The 13,502-nt window shown below is 39.3% G+C and overlaps 1 protein-coding gene across 5 annotated transcripts in view; it reads right to left on the reverse strand.

The window, feature by feature from the left end:
• Window positions 1-638: 638 nt before the first annotated feature.
• Window positions 639-13,502, reverse strand: part of TIAL1 (TIA1 cytotoxic granule associated RNA binding protein like 1) — a 31,110-nt gene continuing 18,246 nt past the window's right edge. For 4 of the 5 annotated variants that reach the window (XM_089510033.1, XM_089510032.1, XM_089510035.1 and 1 more), the window contains 8 exons: window positions 13,258-13,333; window positions 11,484-11,592; window positions 7,994-8,089; window positions 7,825-7,909; window positions 6,865-6,988; window positions 6,501-6,640; window positions 2,054-2,145; window positions 639-1,669 (listed from right to left, as the gene is read on the reverse strand). In XM_089510033.1, coding sequence (XP_089366159.1) covers window positions 1,617-1,669; window positions 2,054-2,145; window positions 6,501-6,640; window positions 6,865-6,988; window positions 7,825-7,909; window positions 7,994-8,089; window positions 11,484-11,592; window positions 13,258-13,333 — 775 coding nt within the window. In that variant the 3' untranslated portion in view covers window positions 639-1,616. Of the gene's footprint in view, window positions 1,670-1,745; window positions 2,146-6,500; window positions 6,641-6,864; window positions 6,989-7,824; window positions 7,910-7,993; window positions 8,090-11,483; window positions 11,593-13,257; window positions 13,334-13,502 lie in introns of those variants that run through there. The other variant, XM_089510034.1, reaches the window with a different exon arrangement.

A 13,502-nucleotide genomic window follows, 5' to 3' on the forward strand; every position in this document is an offset into this window, starting at 1 on the left:
CAAATGTGGAGGGAAAAATGTATTGTTATACATCCTAAATGATATAAAACCTTTTGGAAGCAGCTGCGGTTTCACAGGCTCAGCGGTGAATAAAATGTTCTTGAATAGGAACAGGAATATTCAGTACTAATAAAGACTTTTCTATTTAATTTTGGTTGTTTCCCTAATTTTCCAGTCTTAAAAAATAGTTTCTGACTACTAAAGAATATTCTAAAAAAGCACAAAGTTTAGAGTAGTGCAAACAGCACTATCAGTTCAGAGACCACCTCTGAACAAAAACAAAATGCAAGCAATGAACATACATTTTTTTCTTTTAATTGTACTATATGCAAGTCTATGTCACAGAAGCCTAAAATTAATATTTTAGGAAATAAATCAAAAATGCAAGGCTTCTCCATATTTTTCTGGGAATGGAGTCCACCAAAACAGAGGCCTCTTTTTATTATTGTTGATGGAACAGACTGTTCAGCTCAGTGATGGCTTCAGTATGTTCAAATTCAGAGATGAAGCATCTGCACCACCTAGCTGTCATATGTTTAACACACATTTTTCTATCTTATCTTACATTCATTTTCAACTTAAAATTTATTGAGGCAGTTGTATCAATCTAAGCATAAAGTGAGAAATAACTCCGGGTATACCATTTGAGCAACTTCATGATTTTATCCTGAAACTACTCAGTGCACAAACAACCCAGCCTCTGTACAGGTTTGTCACATGCAAGCCATTCAAAAATACAAAAAAAAATAATAAAATAATTAAACTAAGTATAAGCCACAACTCAGAATACTTGTTCCAACTGCATATCTGTTAACCAAACGGCATACTGAAGAATGTCTAAAATAACGTTTTTAACAATCTGGTTAAAAAAATCATTGGGCTAAATACTTCTAGACTTTAAAAAAATCCAAGTTCTTTTTTAAACATTCAGATACTATACAACTTTTAGGAACTTCAGGTAGGTATACAAGGTTGTCAACCAAGGTATTTACATAAGAAGTAACATAAAACAGAATAAACCAGATTCTAGTGAAAAAAAGAATTGAATTAAAAATTTATGAATTTAAAATTAAGGCTCTTTGTAGAGTAATTTTTCACTTTAAATAATAGTTAACTTTGGAAGTGTCAGACCTGCACATTCTTGTCAATCTACTGCAAACAGAGCAGTAGAATTATGTTCAGTATTATGTAAAGAAGCATTATGTTGAATAATTACATTGGTACTTTTATGTTTGAGCATGCTTTTGTAACACTGTAGTTTGGTACAAACTTCTATGTAAAACAATCAGTATGACTGCCTAAGCAGCATACTTTTCAAAATACCAAATCAAATGCATTTTAGCACTTCAAGCAAACTAGATTTCAGCTTTTCTGAAATATGCTCCTGAATGTATATAGCAAATATTTGCTCAAGTATTGTAGACAGCTAGACAGTAATGTTTTCCAGCAAAGACTGAAACATTTATACTAGGCTTCAGTTTCTTCAAAACATATAGAAAAAAACTAAAAAGCTATTTCCACGAGTATATCTTCTGATGGCTTTGTGGTTACTGAAGAAAACACTGTCTTCGTTGATGCAATGTTTGGTCCACAGCCAAAACGTCAGGTTTTAATGTTCAACTAAAAGCATCTTTAATGTCATTTTTCTTAAAATCTGTGATGTAAAACACTGAAGACAAAAAAAAAAAAGATGGAATGGTAATCTAAGAATCAGATTGTTAAACATTTCCTCCTAATATACCAAATTTTGAAGTCAGAATTGTCTTTATTGACTTTATTTTAGATTTTGTACATAAAGAAAACATGTTCATATCCATCATGAACACAAAACTTAAAAAGGAGTAACTAGAAGACATTTGTGTCCTTCACCAAAGCAAAATGCTGTGCTAAAGGTTCCAAACAGTTTCAATTTTCAAAATAAATATTCTCTCTCCCCACCCCCCGCCAATGTCTATATTCCAGTCTTCAGAATAATCACTGGAAATTGAAACCTATCTTGAAATCACACTTTTAAACAGAGTCCCAGCTCACTGTGTTTGGTAACTTGCCATACCATATCCAGCCTGATTAGGTATTACAGGAGCAGCTTGTCCCTGGGCAGGCTGAGCACCAAATCCACTCATCCAGGCTGCAGATGGTGTTTGACTTTAATTTAAAAGAAAGAAAAGAAACAAATGATTCATCAAGAAAACCAACAAAATGAATAAGGTCACTTTTCTGTGACAATTTTTAAATACTAGTCTCTATCTATCCCAAATATAAAAGCTAAAAAATTAAGTTCATAAAAATTTGGGAGCCTTCATGCAACTTGCAACGTCTTGAATAAGTTCAGTAGTCCTATTCTCACAGCTATCCACAACAAGAAAATGCTGTAAAACAGTGGTCCCCAAACTGTTCCCTTTTAAGAGATTTTGGACTTCTGCTCTCAGAAGTCTCAGCCATGTTGGGCAACGTCTGGGATTCTGGGAGCTTAAGTCCAACATTCTTGAAAGAGCAGTTTGGGGACCACTGCTGTAGAAGGTACACATTTACTCTGCATGCTATTTCCATCCACAATTCAACTACAATAGCATCAAAAAGTAAACAAGATAAACATAAAGATGTACTTTACATCATTTAATTAAATAATAATTAATAAAAAATAATAAATGTTGGAACAAGTTCTCAGGAAATTTATCTAAAAAATGGTTTACAGTCATGGTCACATGAGAGAAGCCCTTCTGTGCCTCTAGTCTAGGCCCTTGAACACCCTCTGTAAAAAGGTCAGAATGGCTCCTTCCTTACTGTCTTCCTGTTAGCAGACAAAGGCTTTTTAAAAATTCCAACATCAAGTTTCTAAGGAAAGGACTTTTGAGAGGGTACTGTACCATTTTAAATTGTACTGCTTTTAAGGGGTTTCATGTGTAAGTGTATTTTTTAATTATCTTAATGTTAATAGTTAAACTCTACTTTAAAGTTGACCTTCTGTACATTTTAACTATACTGTGATCATTTTAATTTGTAACCTGCCTTGAGTCACAATCTTGGGGAAAAGGTGAGGTATGAACTATTGTAACACTCTGTAACATGGGACTTTATTTTGAAACTGTTCAGAATCTTCTGCGGTCCAAAACTGCTGCACCCAGGACGCTGTCTTAGGCCAGTTAGAGAGCATGCAATTCCCTTGTTTGGTTTTTTGTTGTTGTTGTTAAACACCTTTGTTGGCTACCAGTTCATTTCTGAGCACAATTTAAATTTCTGGTTAACATCTATAAAGCCCTATTCAGCTTAGGTCCAGACTATCTGGAAGATCATCATATCTCCCTATTTGAACCTATCAGTCTTACGATCCATGGAGAAGGGCTTTCTCTCAGCCCCACTAACATCACAGGCTCATTTGATGAGTACACAGGAGAAAGCCTTCTGAGTGGCTGATCCCGCCATCTGAAATGCCCTTCTATGGAAGGATAGGCAAGCACCCTTTTTGCTCTCCTTTCACCAGCAGGTAAAGATTTTTTTGTTCAAGAAGGCTTTAAATGTGTAATTACTGGCAGGGAGTATTCTTAGATGGGATGTACTTTATTTTTAACTTTTCTGTGTTTAATTATTTTATGCTGTTTTTAGCTGATTCTTTTTGTGAGCTACCTTGGGTTCTACTCCATGAGAATGGAGACATATGAATAAAAAGAAAGAAAGAAAGAAAGAAAGAAAGAAAGAAAGAACGAAAGAAAGGTATTCCAGTTATGTCAATGAAGAAAAGAGTATCCCCAGGACCTATCTAACAACTCAGAATCATAGAACTGGAAGGAGCCTCAAGGACCATCTAGTTCATCTAGATCCTGCTCAGTGTAGGATGTCCAACTAAAGCATCCCCAGCAGATAATTGTCCAGTCTTTTTTGGAGGATGCCCATACAAAGAAACCCACAATCTCTCCAGAGAATTGGTTTGCATCAACTGTGCTTTTCAAGTACCCAACTGGTTTCCCTGCCAAACCACTCCACTATCAAGACGTTCCTTTTAATTTATTGTCTCAGTGATGCAGAATAGGTATAATTTAATATCAGTATCTAACTCCTGGAAGTATCCTACCACATTTTTATCAGTTGAAGTTTCTAGACTTTAAGGCAGCCCTATGTGGAATAGAAAGCAGTAAGTGAGCTAGATGTTACCAAAACTGAACCTTGCCTTCAGGCCCATCTAGAAGCAGTTTCACATCTCCATCAAGGTAAATATATTTTTCAACTGATGTAACTATCTTTTCTGGGGAAAGTTTCAAACAAAATAATAAAATATGGAACAGAAAATCCCCAGCAATATCTCTTCCAAACAAGACCAGAACAACAGCTCTGTGTCTCCATCTTGCCCCTTAGAGGAGATGCAGAAGGATACAATGGCAAATGGAGAAGTCCAGTAGAACAAGGTCACACTTTCCACTCCATTCTCTGACTCCTATTAAGGCAATACCATCCCCCAATTTACAGAGAGCTTGACTGAAATGGATCTAAATAATATTATCCAAAATGGATTATCTTAAATTATTTTCTATTAAATATCTTCAGCATAACATTCAACACACTGAAATAAATTGTAAGTGTATATACCTGCATATACTTATACCTGCTGCATATTTAATCAGTCTGAATCCATTTCATTAATTCAATGACAAAAAGTTAAAAGACTCGCCAATGATATTGGAACAAATTAACATAATTCTTTTGAGATTTTTCTTCTAAATACAAAAACATGTATAACAGACTACATATTTAGTTAAGAATAGAGAAAGCCAGTAACAAATCATCAGAAAAATGTAAAACTGTTAGCATGTTTCAATTTTTTAAAAAAAATCTGAGATGTGTATATTTTGTTTATAGCTATTAAAGACTATAAACATCTGAATTCTACTTACGTTTGTTTTAGTATAAAGCATTACAGAAACTTAAACGTTCACCATTAAGTGGTGGAAATTATCCACTTGTAATTTCTTTATTTTTTGTAGGGCATAGTAATAAAAAAATGGTGAGCTATAGCGGACAAGATGTTGACTTTGATTCAAATCTTATCCATCACTTTCTCTCCCTCATATACTTTCTTGCCACATATGTCGACACTGAGAAGAATTTTAAAATGTGATCATTCCAATGTATATTGCTCTGATCTTACAGGACAGTATGCAATAAACATACAAGTCAGAAGGTTGCTTCAGGTAACCTTTCTACATTTATGACAATAAAATTCCTGAACAATTATACAGTGGTGGGTTACAGACCGCCGCTTTGCGGCGGTCTCCCGCCGGCGCCATTTGCTCCATGAGGGAGCTGCAGCAGCCACACCGTGCGGCTCCCGCGCGCAGCAAAAAAGAAGCTCCATTTTGGAGCTTCTTTTTGCGGCACCTCTATGATGTCGCGAGGCGCCTGGGGCGGACTCGCGACGTCATAGACGCCGCGCGACGTCCAGACGCACAGCGTCCGATACGTAAAGATGGCGGCGCCCGTATGAACAGGGCGCTGCCATCTTGTACGTATTCTATACGTACTAGGGTTAGGGGGGTGCAGAAGCACCGCCCCTTCCTAACCCTAGTACGTATAGAATACGTACTAAATGGCAGTGTGTAACCCGCCAGTATTAGCTTTTAAAGAGCTGACGCTGTTCTCCTTTATTTTTATAAATTTCAGCTTTCAGTCTATAGAAATCCATATTTAGAAAATCCTAAATACTTTGTGGATTTAAGCATAAGACATCATTCATACATCTTATTTTATGCCTGTATTCACACCTAATGTTTGTTTCCATTCCACACAAACAGCGGTGAGTCTCAGTTTTTTGCTCTCCCCCTCTTGTTTGCATGTAAAATCTGAGCAAACAAATTTCCATTAGAATGGGAGATCACTGGGGAAGGAGCATGTAAGCCCAAGGTTCTGCTCATGGGCAGAGAATGACAATTGATATTGAAAACCTGTACACCAATGCCCCAAGAATAAAAAGTAATACTCATGACTGAGACTAGTTTAGAGACAAAAACATAAGTGTTCATCTTAATTAGGAACAAGAGTGATGTCAAATACAGCACTGGTAGAGACTAGATGTGTGCACACCATCAAGTTGCCTTTGATTTGTTGCTTTATGGTAACCCCATGAATTTACTAGGGTTTTCATTCATTCAACTGTTACATGTTGGTTTGTACCCTGTGCTGCAAGGCTAAGTGCTCAGAAGCTGTGCATGCATATGTTCCTTCAAGTTGCCTGCCAACGTATTATGACTCAATGAATTTCATAGGACTTTCTCAGGCAAGGAATACTCAGAGGTGGTTTTGTCAGTCCCATTCTCTGAAAAGTAGTTTACACCACCTGGTATTGATTAGCAATCTCCCATCCAAGTCCTATCAGGGTTTACTCTGCTTAGATTCCAATATCAAATGGGATCTAGTGTCTCTGGATTATTTAGGCTGTCCTTGTAAAGATCAGAATTTACATCCCTGGGAAACAGTGTGTGCAGACACAAATATCAAATAGAATTACTTACTCTACACCAAATCCTTGCTGATTCCATGCTTGTCCATACATTCCATACGATGGTACTTGCCATCCGTTGGCTACATATTGTCCATACTGTTGTGGATTCCCATACACTTGACTCCACTGCCCCCACTGACTGTAATCTACCTGTTGTTTAAAAAACAGATTAAATTTCCAAAAAAAAAAAAAAAAAAAATTCAAGCACTAAACACTGAGAATTAATTACTGTTTATCAAAAAAGGGAACAGAAATGTAGAAATCAGAAGTAGTGCACTCATACGTAGATTCCACATGCTGATTTCACTCACTTGTTGAAATCTATGTAAATATTCAAGAAAAACATTATGTTTTACTACTAACACTTCAATTACCTGTTGGAAGCTTTTTGTCATATCAGGTGATTCTTTACCCCAATAGCATTTAACAACATGTCCTTCAATTGTAGTACCATTGACTGAAACAATGGCATGTGCTGCACTTTCATGAGTTGAAAACCTAGCAAGACATGAAGAGCGTTTTTATATGTATAGGGAAAAGCCCTCTAGCACTACACCCACATGTAAAAGTGCAATTAATATTTATCAATTTCTATAACTTTCTACATAAATAGACATGAAAAGTACAAGAATTCTTTCTGTCTCCTCCAAACATAGCAGTAATATAGCATTTGTGTACCTGGCACTTTGGAAATCAACATAAATAAGATAGACTTGTCCCTGTCCCAAAAAGTTTACAAATATTATTCCACTAGAGGAAGAGAAAATGGCATAAATCCAAAGTCACATTGGTACTGTTTTGCTTATCCCCCTTTCTGCCTTTAGACCTTGGTACCAACCAAAAAATGGCTCTAGAAAGTTCTCCAGATCTTTGGAGCAGGTTTTGGGGTGCACCAAAGGGATGAAGCAAGGAAAGATTACTCTTTCCTGATTCCACTGATGTAATGAGTTCTGTCAGAAAACCCATCCTATGGGATTTAGACTAATAACCCCAAGTTTACAATTCTAGGAGACTGGAATTAATAATATAGTGACACTAGGCCATACCAAACTCTTCAGCTTCAGTGGCATAACTTAGCAATTCATCTACTCAACAATTTCTAATACAAAAAAAGCTGTGTTAAACAACAGGACACACAGGAAAAGTTATATACACAACTTTCAATCTTATAGCATTTATTTTGGCTACTTCTAAATACACCCCCATATCCCTGATTCAAATAGCTTGACCCCCTCATCTGCAAATTCTTTAACCATAGCAGATAGTGTTATCTATGTATTATTATGTAAATATTTTACTATGTTATGAATCCAAACAAGTAGTACTCATCCTACCTTACAAATGAATAGCCTTTTCCTGGAAAAGCTCTTGTTTCCAAAATTTGTCCAAAAGGTGAAAATGTCTGTCTCATCAACTGATCTAAAAGTAGTAAAAAAAAATGTTAGTTATATGTGTGCTCAATGGTTTCAGTTACTGTGTTTGAAATACAACTATTATTCTTACCTGTTAAGCCGGAAGCAATTCCTCCACAATAGACTGTACAGTTTTTAGGACTTGACTGATTTACTACATCTTCAAATCTCAATTGTTTTGTATTGTCTGGAAGAAAAACACTTTGTAAATGGTTGCTATTTAGTTATTTGCAGAAACTCAGTATTCTAACACACAGGAGTGCCAGGGCCAATATGGGGATCAGTTCTTTTAGGAATACTACATTTGCTTCTATTGAGAACAATACAGTATGACCCCTTTATCCATGGGAGCGGTACCCATGGTTTCATCTACCCAATCCATGGCTGTTGCTGCCACTGGGCCGGACCCTTCCCTGCCTTTTCCTTGTGTGAGGTGGCAAGGGAGGGAAGCAGCACAACCTCGGCTCATCCTTCCTTCTTTCTTCCCATGTGTCCCTCCACCCTTGCCTGTTGCAAGAAAAGGGTGGGGGGCTGCCCTCTTGTCACCATCATGCCCTTTTCTTTGTGCAGCAACCAGCCACTTAGCAGCATCTGTCTCAGCCTCACCCTTCTCACTGCTGCCTCCAGTTTCTGCTTCTCCATTAAGGAGTCAAATACTCCATCCTTGGCCAAGAGGTGGGAGGGGGGAGCTGCATAAAGCCATGCACCTCTCTTAATGGCTGCTTGGTCGCTGCTTCCTTTGTATTAGAAGAGCCTGCCAGTCTCCCTTCCTTTTCTTCTTAAACATGAAAGTGCAGTGTCCATCACTGTGAAGCTGGGGCCCCTGTGCCTCTCTCAGCTAAGAAGGATGAATGGAAGGCAACAGCAAACTGGCCTGCTAGATGATGCACAAAGTAAATGGTGAAGAGTGAATAGCCCACCTGTCCTCCACATGCCACGACTGATAAGGATGGAGAAAGGCGCATGGGGAGCTCACCAAGCACTGCCAGGAGGGAAGGAAGGCAGAAGAAGCCCCCCCCCAAAAAAAAAAGGGCTGCTTCCAAGTCCAGGAACATATTCCCTGTGGATACAGGGGTCGTACTGTACTTAACAGTCTAGTGCTAAGGTGGGAAGCTCTTCCATATTTGTGGCCTTGAGACTTGCCATTTCGATTATTTGTGAGGTCAAGGCCACTAATGAGAGCATTCCTCCTCCCTTTCCCTGCCCAATCTTTCCTTTGGCAGTCCAGGAAGAGATCAGGAAGGAGAAGGCAAGAGGTGACTTGGCCCCCCCAAATACCCTTCTCCTCCCGATCCTTTCCCTGGGCTGCTTGGGGAAAGGATTGGGGAGGTGAAGAGTCTCGGAGGGGCCAAGGCACCTCTTGCCTTCTCTTCCCCAATCCTTTCCTTGGGCCGCTCAGGGAGAAGATCAGGGAGGAGAAGGGGCATGGAGCCAATTAAAGGGACAGGAGGGTGGGAAAAAACAAGTGTGCACCCTGCTTCTCTTTCCCCGCTCACCCTTCCCTTTAGCTGGCTTCTGAGTGGAAGGCGGAGTTATTCACAATTTTTCCATATTCACAGGGTCTCATTCCCCTAACCCCCATGAATATGGAGGGAGAACTGTATTTCTGAAGACAAAAATTCATCATGTGTCCCACCTCATTTGATGTAGTATGACCTTAAAAATGCATAATTTTCCATAAGAATGAATGATGTCAAGTTTATTGTTATGTCTAAAACCATAATAGTGGTATATAGTCACTTTGTTTTCTATAGTGAATTTAGATACAGTGAGTAAAATGGTAAAATAACAGTCTAAACCCATCTGTCATCTTAGTTCTCCTGAAATTTAATAAATTAAGATTAAGAAGTTCTCTTATCTTGTTTGCTCAGATTTTGCAACCTTAATGGTCCAATTCTACACGTTTATTTACCCCCCCCCCCAAAAAAAAATGAAACAATTTTTTTTAAAGAAAGAAAGAAATCTTACTAACATATATACTCGTGTACAGGTCAAAAATTTTCTTCTAAAAATTTGACCCAAAAAAACCCTGAGCTGATTCATACATGGGTCAGTATGGAAAAGAGACTAAGCAACTGGGAGTAAAGGAGAGTCACTGGAGGAAAGTTGATCAAGCAGAGTCCTCCTCTCAAAACCTTCCTTGCAGGTTCCACATGAACTCTGCCCTAATTGTTCCAACAGTCGCTCAGAATGTCCAGCCGCCACTGCTTCTTCCTCTCCTGGGCAGGCTTCCCTTTGAGAGCTGGGGGAGGTGGCCACTTGGCCTCCAGGGCTGTTTTAATCTGGATGGGAGGTGATGACAGGGCGCCAGGATCCAGTTTAAAGCATCCCCTTCTTCCTCTTCTCCTTAGCGCCCCCCCCACCTTGGCTGCCTCTCAGGATACACCCAAGTTGGGAGGGATAGTGGAGGGTGAATGCTGTCTCCCTGACCATCCTCCCCACCTTATTTTATTTATTTATTTGTGGTATGTATACCCCACCCTTCAGCCCTAAAGGCTATCAGAGCGGCTTCCAATTATTATTTTTTAATTAGATGGTTAAGTGCCTCTTGGGATACAACCAAGGTGGGCAGGAGTGTGGAGGGCTACTGCTGGCTCCTTGACCATCCTACCCACCTTGGCTGCCTCCTGGGAGACAGCCAAGGTGGAAGAGGGAGTGGGGAGGCTCCATCAAGGAAAAGAGGAAGAAGGGGCTGCTTTAAACTTGATCTGGGAGCTCTATCATCACTTCCAATCCAGGTTTAAAGCAGCCCTGGAGGTCAAGCAGCCACGCCTGGGCTCCCAAAGGGAAGCACTGCCCAGGAAAGGAAAAAGCTGCGATGGCGAGGCACTCTGGGTGACTGTTGGGAGCAATTGGGGCAGGGCTTACATGTGGAGCCTGAAAGGAAGACTTTGAGGGGAGGGCTCTGCCTGATCAACTTGCCTCTGGTGAGTCTCTTTCATTAATCCCCTTATGCCCCTAAATTTTACCTGATTTATCCATAGGTCACATCAAAATCCCTGACTTTGGCCCCAAAACCTGCTCTCAACTTATATAAGGACAACTTATAGTCGATTATATATGATAAGATCTGTGCAATGATGCTGTAAGTGCAGTATCTACCACTATTATTTAATTTTGTAAAAGATCAGTTTTTCATCATTCAGTCGCTTCTGAGATTATTACAATCTAATATGCATAACCATGTGGTAAATGTTAATGCTCATCTCGTCACAGATGAGCAGTAACTTTTCCCACCACATCACAGATTCTGTCGGCTAAAAGAGCAAAACAAAAAGGAACCTTAGTCCCTTCAAATAATTTCTTCATTCAGACACTATTATGTAGAAACCAGATTTTCTGAGCCAATCAATTGTTCTGATTCCCAACAACTAGTTGGAACCAAAACTGTCAATGAGGTAGGTGGAGGATAATTTTCCTCCATTACTTCTGAAATTTTACCAATATTACAGAATTATGAAATAGGACTGTGATGTTACTGGAACTCAGAACTGTAAGTTTTAAATAATTAAATTTACTTCAGGTACCTATAAAAAATATAGGAGTGAAGTTGCATCCCTGTCTACTATCAGTTCACTTACTTTCTTGTGTACTTTTGGGGGCAGGCGGCTTTCGTGTTGCCCAGTTAGTTCTGATTTGACGACCACCTAGCCACTGGCCTCCCATGTGCACAATTGCATTTTCTGCATCCTGATTAAAAAAAATGCAGGTTTAGATTTCAGCACAAATGGAACAGAAAGGCACTTTAAGCAATAAATGTCAAAGTTAAAAAATCTAAAACACATGCTCAGTTTATCCACAGTTTCGCCTTCCTGAATTTTTCCCACCTTATCATAAGCTGAATATGCCCAGCTCCTTTAACCTCTCCTCACATTTTATGCTCCATACCCCTTATCATTCTTGTTGCTCTTTCTCTGAAACTCCTCCAACTTGTCTATATCCTTCTCAAAATGAGGCTCCCAGAACTGAATGTGACACTCCAGATGAGGCTTGACTAGCACAGAATATAGTAGGGCTACTGATTCCCTCAACTTAGAAACTAAGGCGGGACACAGACTGCCCAAAAAGGGCGGTCTGCTGCCGCCTCCTTTTCCGCCAGTGGGAAGCTGCAGCAGAAAAAGAACCTGCAAAAAGCGGGTTCTTTTTTCATTGCGCTTGCGACACCCAAGTGCGCAAATGGTGCACTCGTGAAGTTGCAAGCGCGACGCAATGTGCGGACGCTATGCGTCCGTCGTGTCGTAATTGCAGTGCCCATGTAGACAGGACGCCGCCATTTTGAAACCGCCGTGACGTGCTAGGGTTGCGGGGCGTGTGGTGGTACCGCCCTCAGGCAATCCTAGCACGAATCCAGGCTGGCACAAAGCACCGGTCTGGATAGCGCCTATATTTCTATTAATGCTGGGTAAAATAGCATTTGCCTTCTTTGCTGCAGCATCACACTGCTGGTTCATGTTCAACTTATCATTAACAGTAATTCCAAGGTCCTTTTGCATGTAGTACTGCTGAGCAATGTATCACTTGGTTTTTGTAGCCTAAATGTATAATTTTACATTTTTCTCTATTGAATTCCACTGCATTAATTTCTGCTCCATCTTCTAATTTATCTCAATCCTCCTGAATTCTGTTTCTATTTTCCAATGTGTTAGCTACCCCTCCTAGTTTTGTGACATCTGTAAACCTGATAATGATTCCCTTCACCTCATCACCTAAGTGACTGATAAAAATGTTAAAGAGTTATGGCTCTAGGATAGAAACCTGGGGCATTCCACTCAAGACCTCCTTGCAGTCTGAAGCACAGCCATCACTGAGGAGTCACTACTGAGGGTTGGGAGGGGAACCCTCTACAGAGGAATAAGATATAGCATGGAAAAATGATGCTGGAAGTGGGTCAATGAATAACAGGGAAGTCAACAATGTATGAAATAAAGTATTTTTCATCTTACAACCAAAAGCCACAATGTTGTCTCTGTACACAACTCAATAATATGAAAACATGCTTTAAGAACCAATGGTTTATATAAAAAGAGAATTTACAGTAGCATCTATTAAGCATCTGCTTAATAGAACCCATATCCATGGATTCTGCATCCATGTTTTGAACCATCCATAGCTTGAAAATATCCCACCCCTCACCCACTTCCCAAAAGCCAGAAAGCAAACCTTGGTTTTGCCATTTTATATAAGGGAAAAAAGAAAATGTTATAGTTTACTGTTCAACTGGTCATAATGGGACTTGAGCATCCACAAATTTTGGTATTCATGGGAGGGGGGAGATTCTGGAATTAAACCCCAGCAGATATCAAAGACCCACAGTATTTTTAATTTGTCTTGCAGACCACAATGTTGATTACTCACTAGTTTATTGTAAAATGATACAAAGCCATATCCTTTTGATTTTCCTGTTGCCATATCTTTAACTACCCGTGCATCCCTGGGAAGAGAAGCACAATTATATGAGGGAAATATTAACGATTTTCAAAACAAAAACTAAAAGGAACCACACACACTGTACTGTGAGCATAATTTTCCCTAGTATAATCTCAGTAACTCGTATAACTATAGCCATTCCTAAACTCTCCCTAATGCTTCTTTACCTGTTA

The sequence above is a fragment of the Sceloporus occidentalis genome, unplaced genomic scaffold, assembly GCF_023333645.1.
Source record: "Sceloporus occidentalis isolate IW3139 unplaced genomic scaffold, rSceOcc1.0.p SCAF_2, whole genome shotgun sequence".
Taxonomy (NCBI): Eukaryota; Metazoa; Chordata; class Lepidosauria; order Squamata; family Phrynosomatidae; genus Sceloporus; species Sceloporus occidentalis.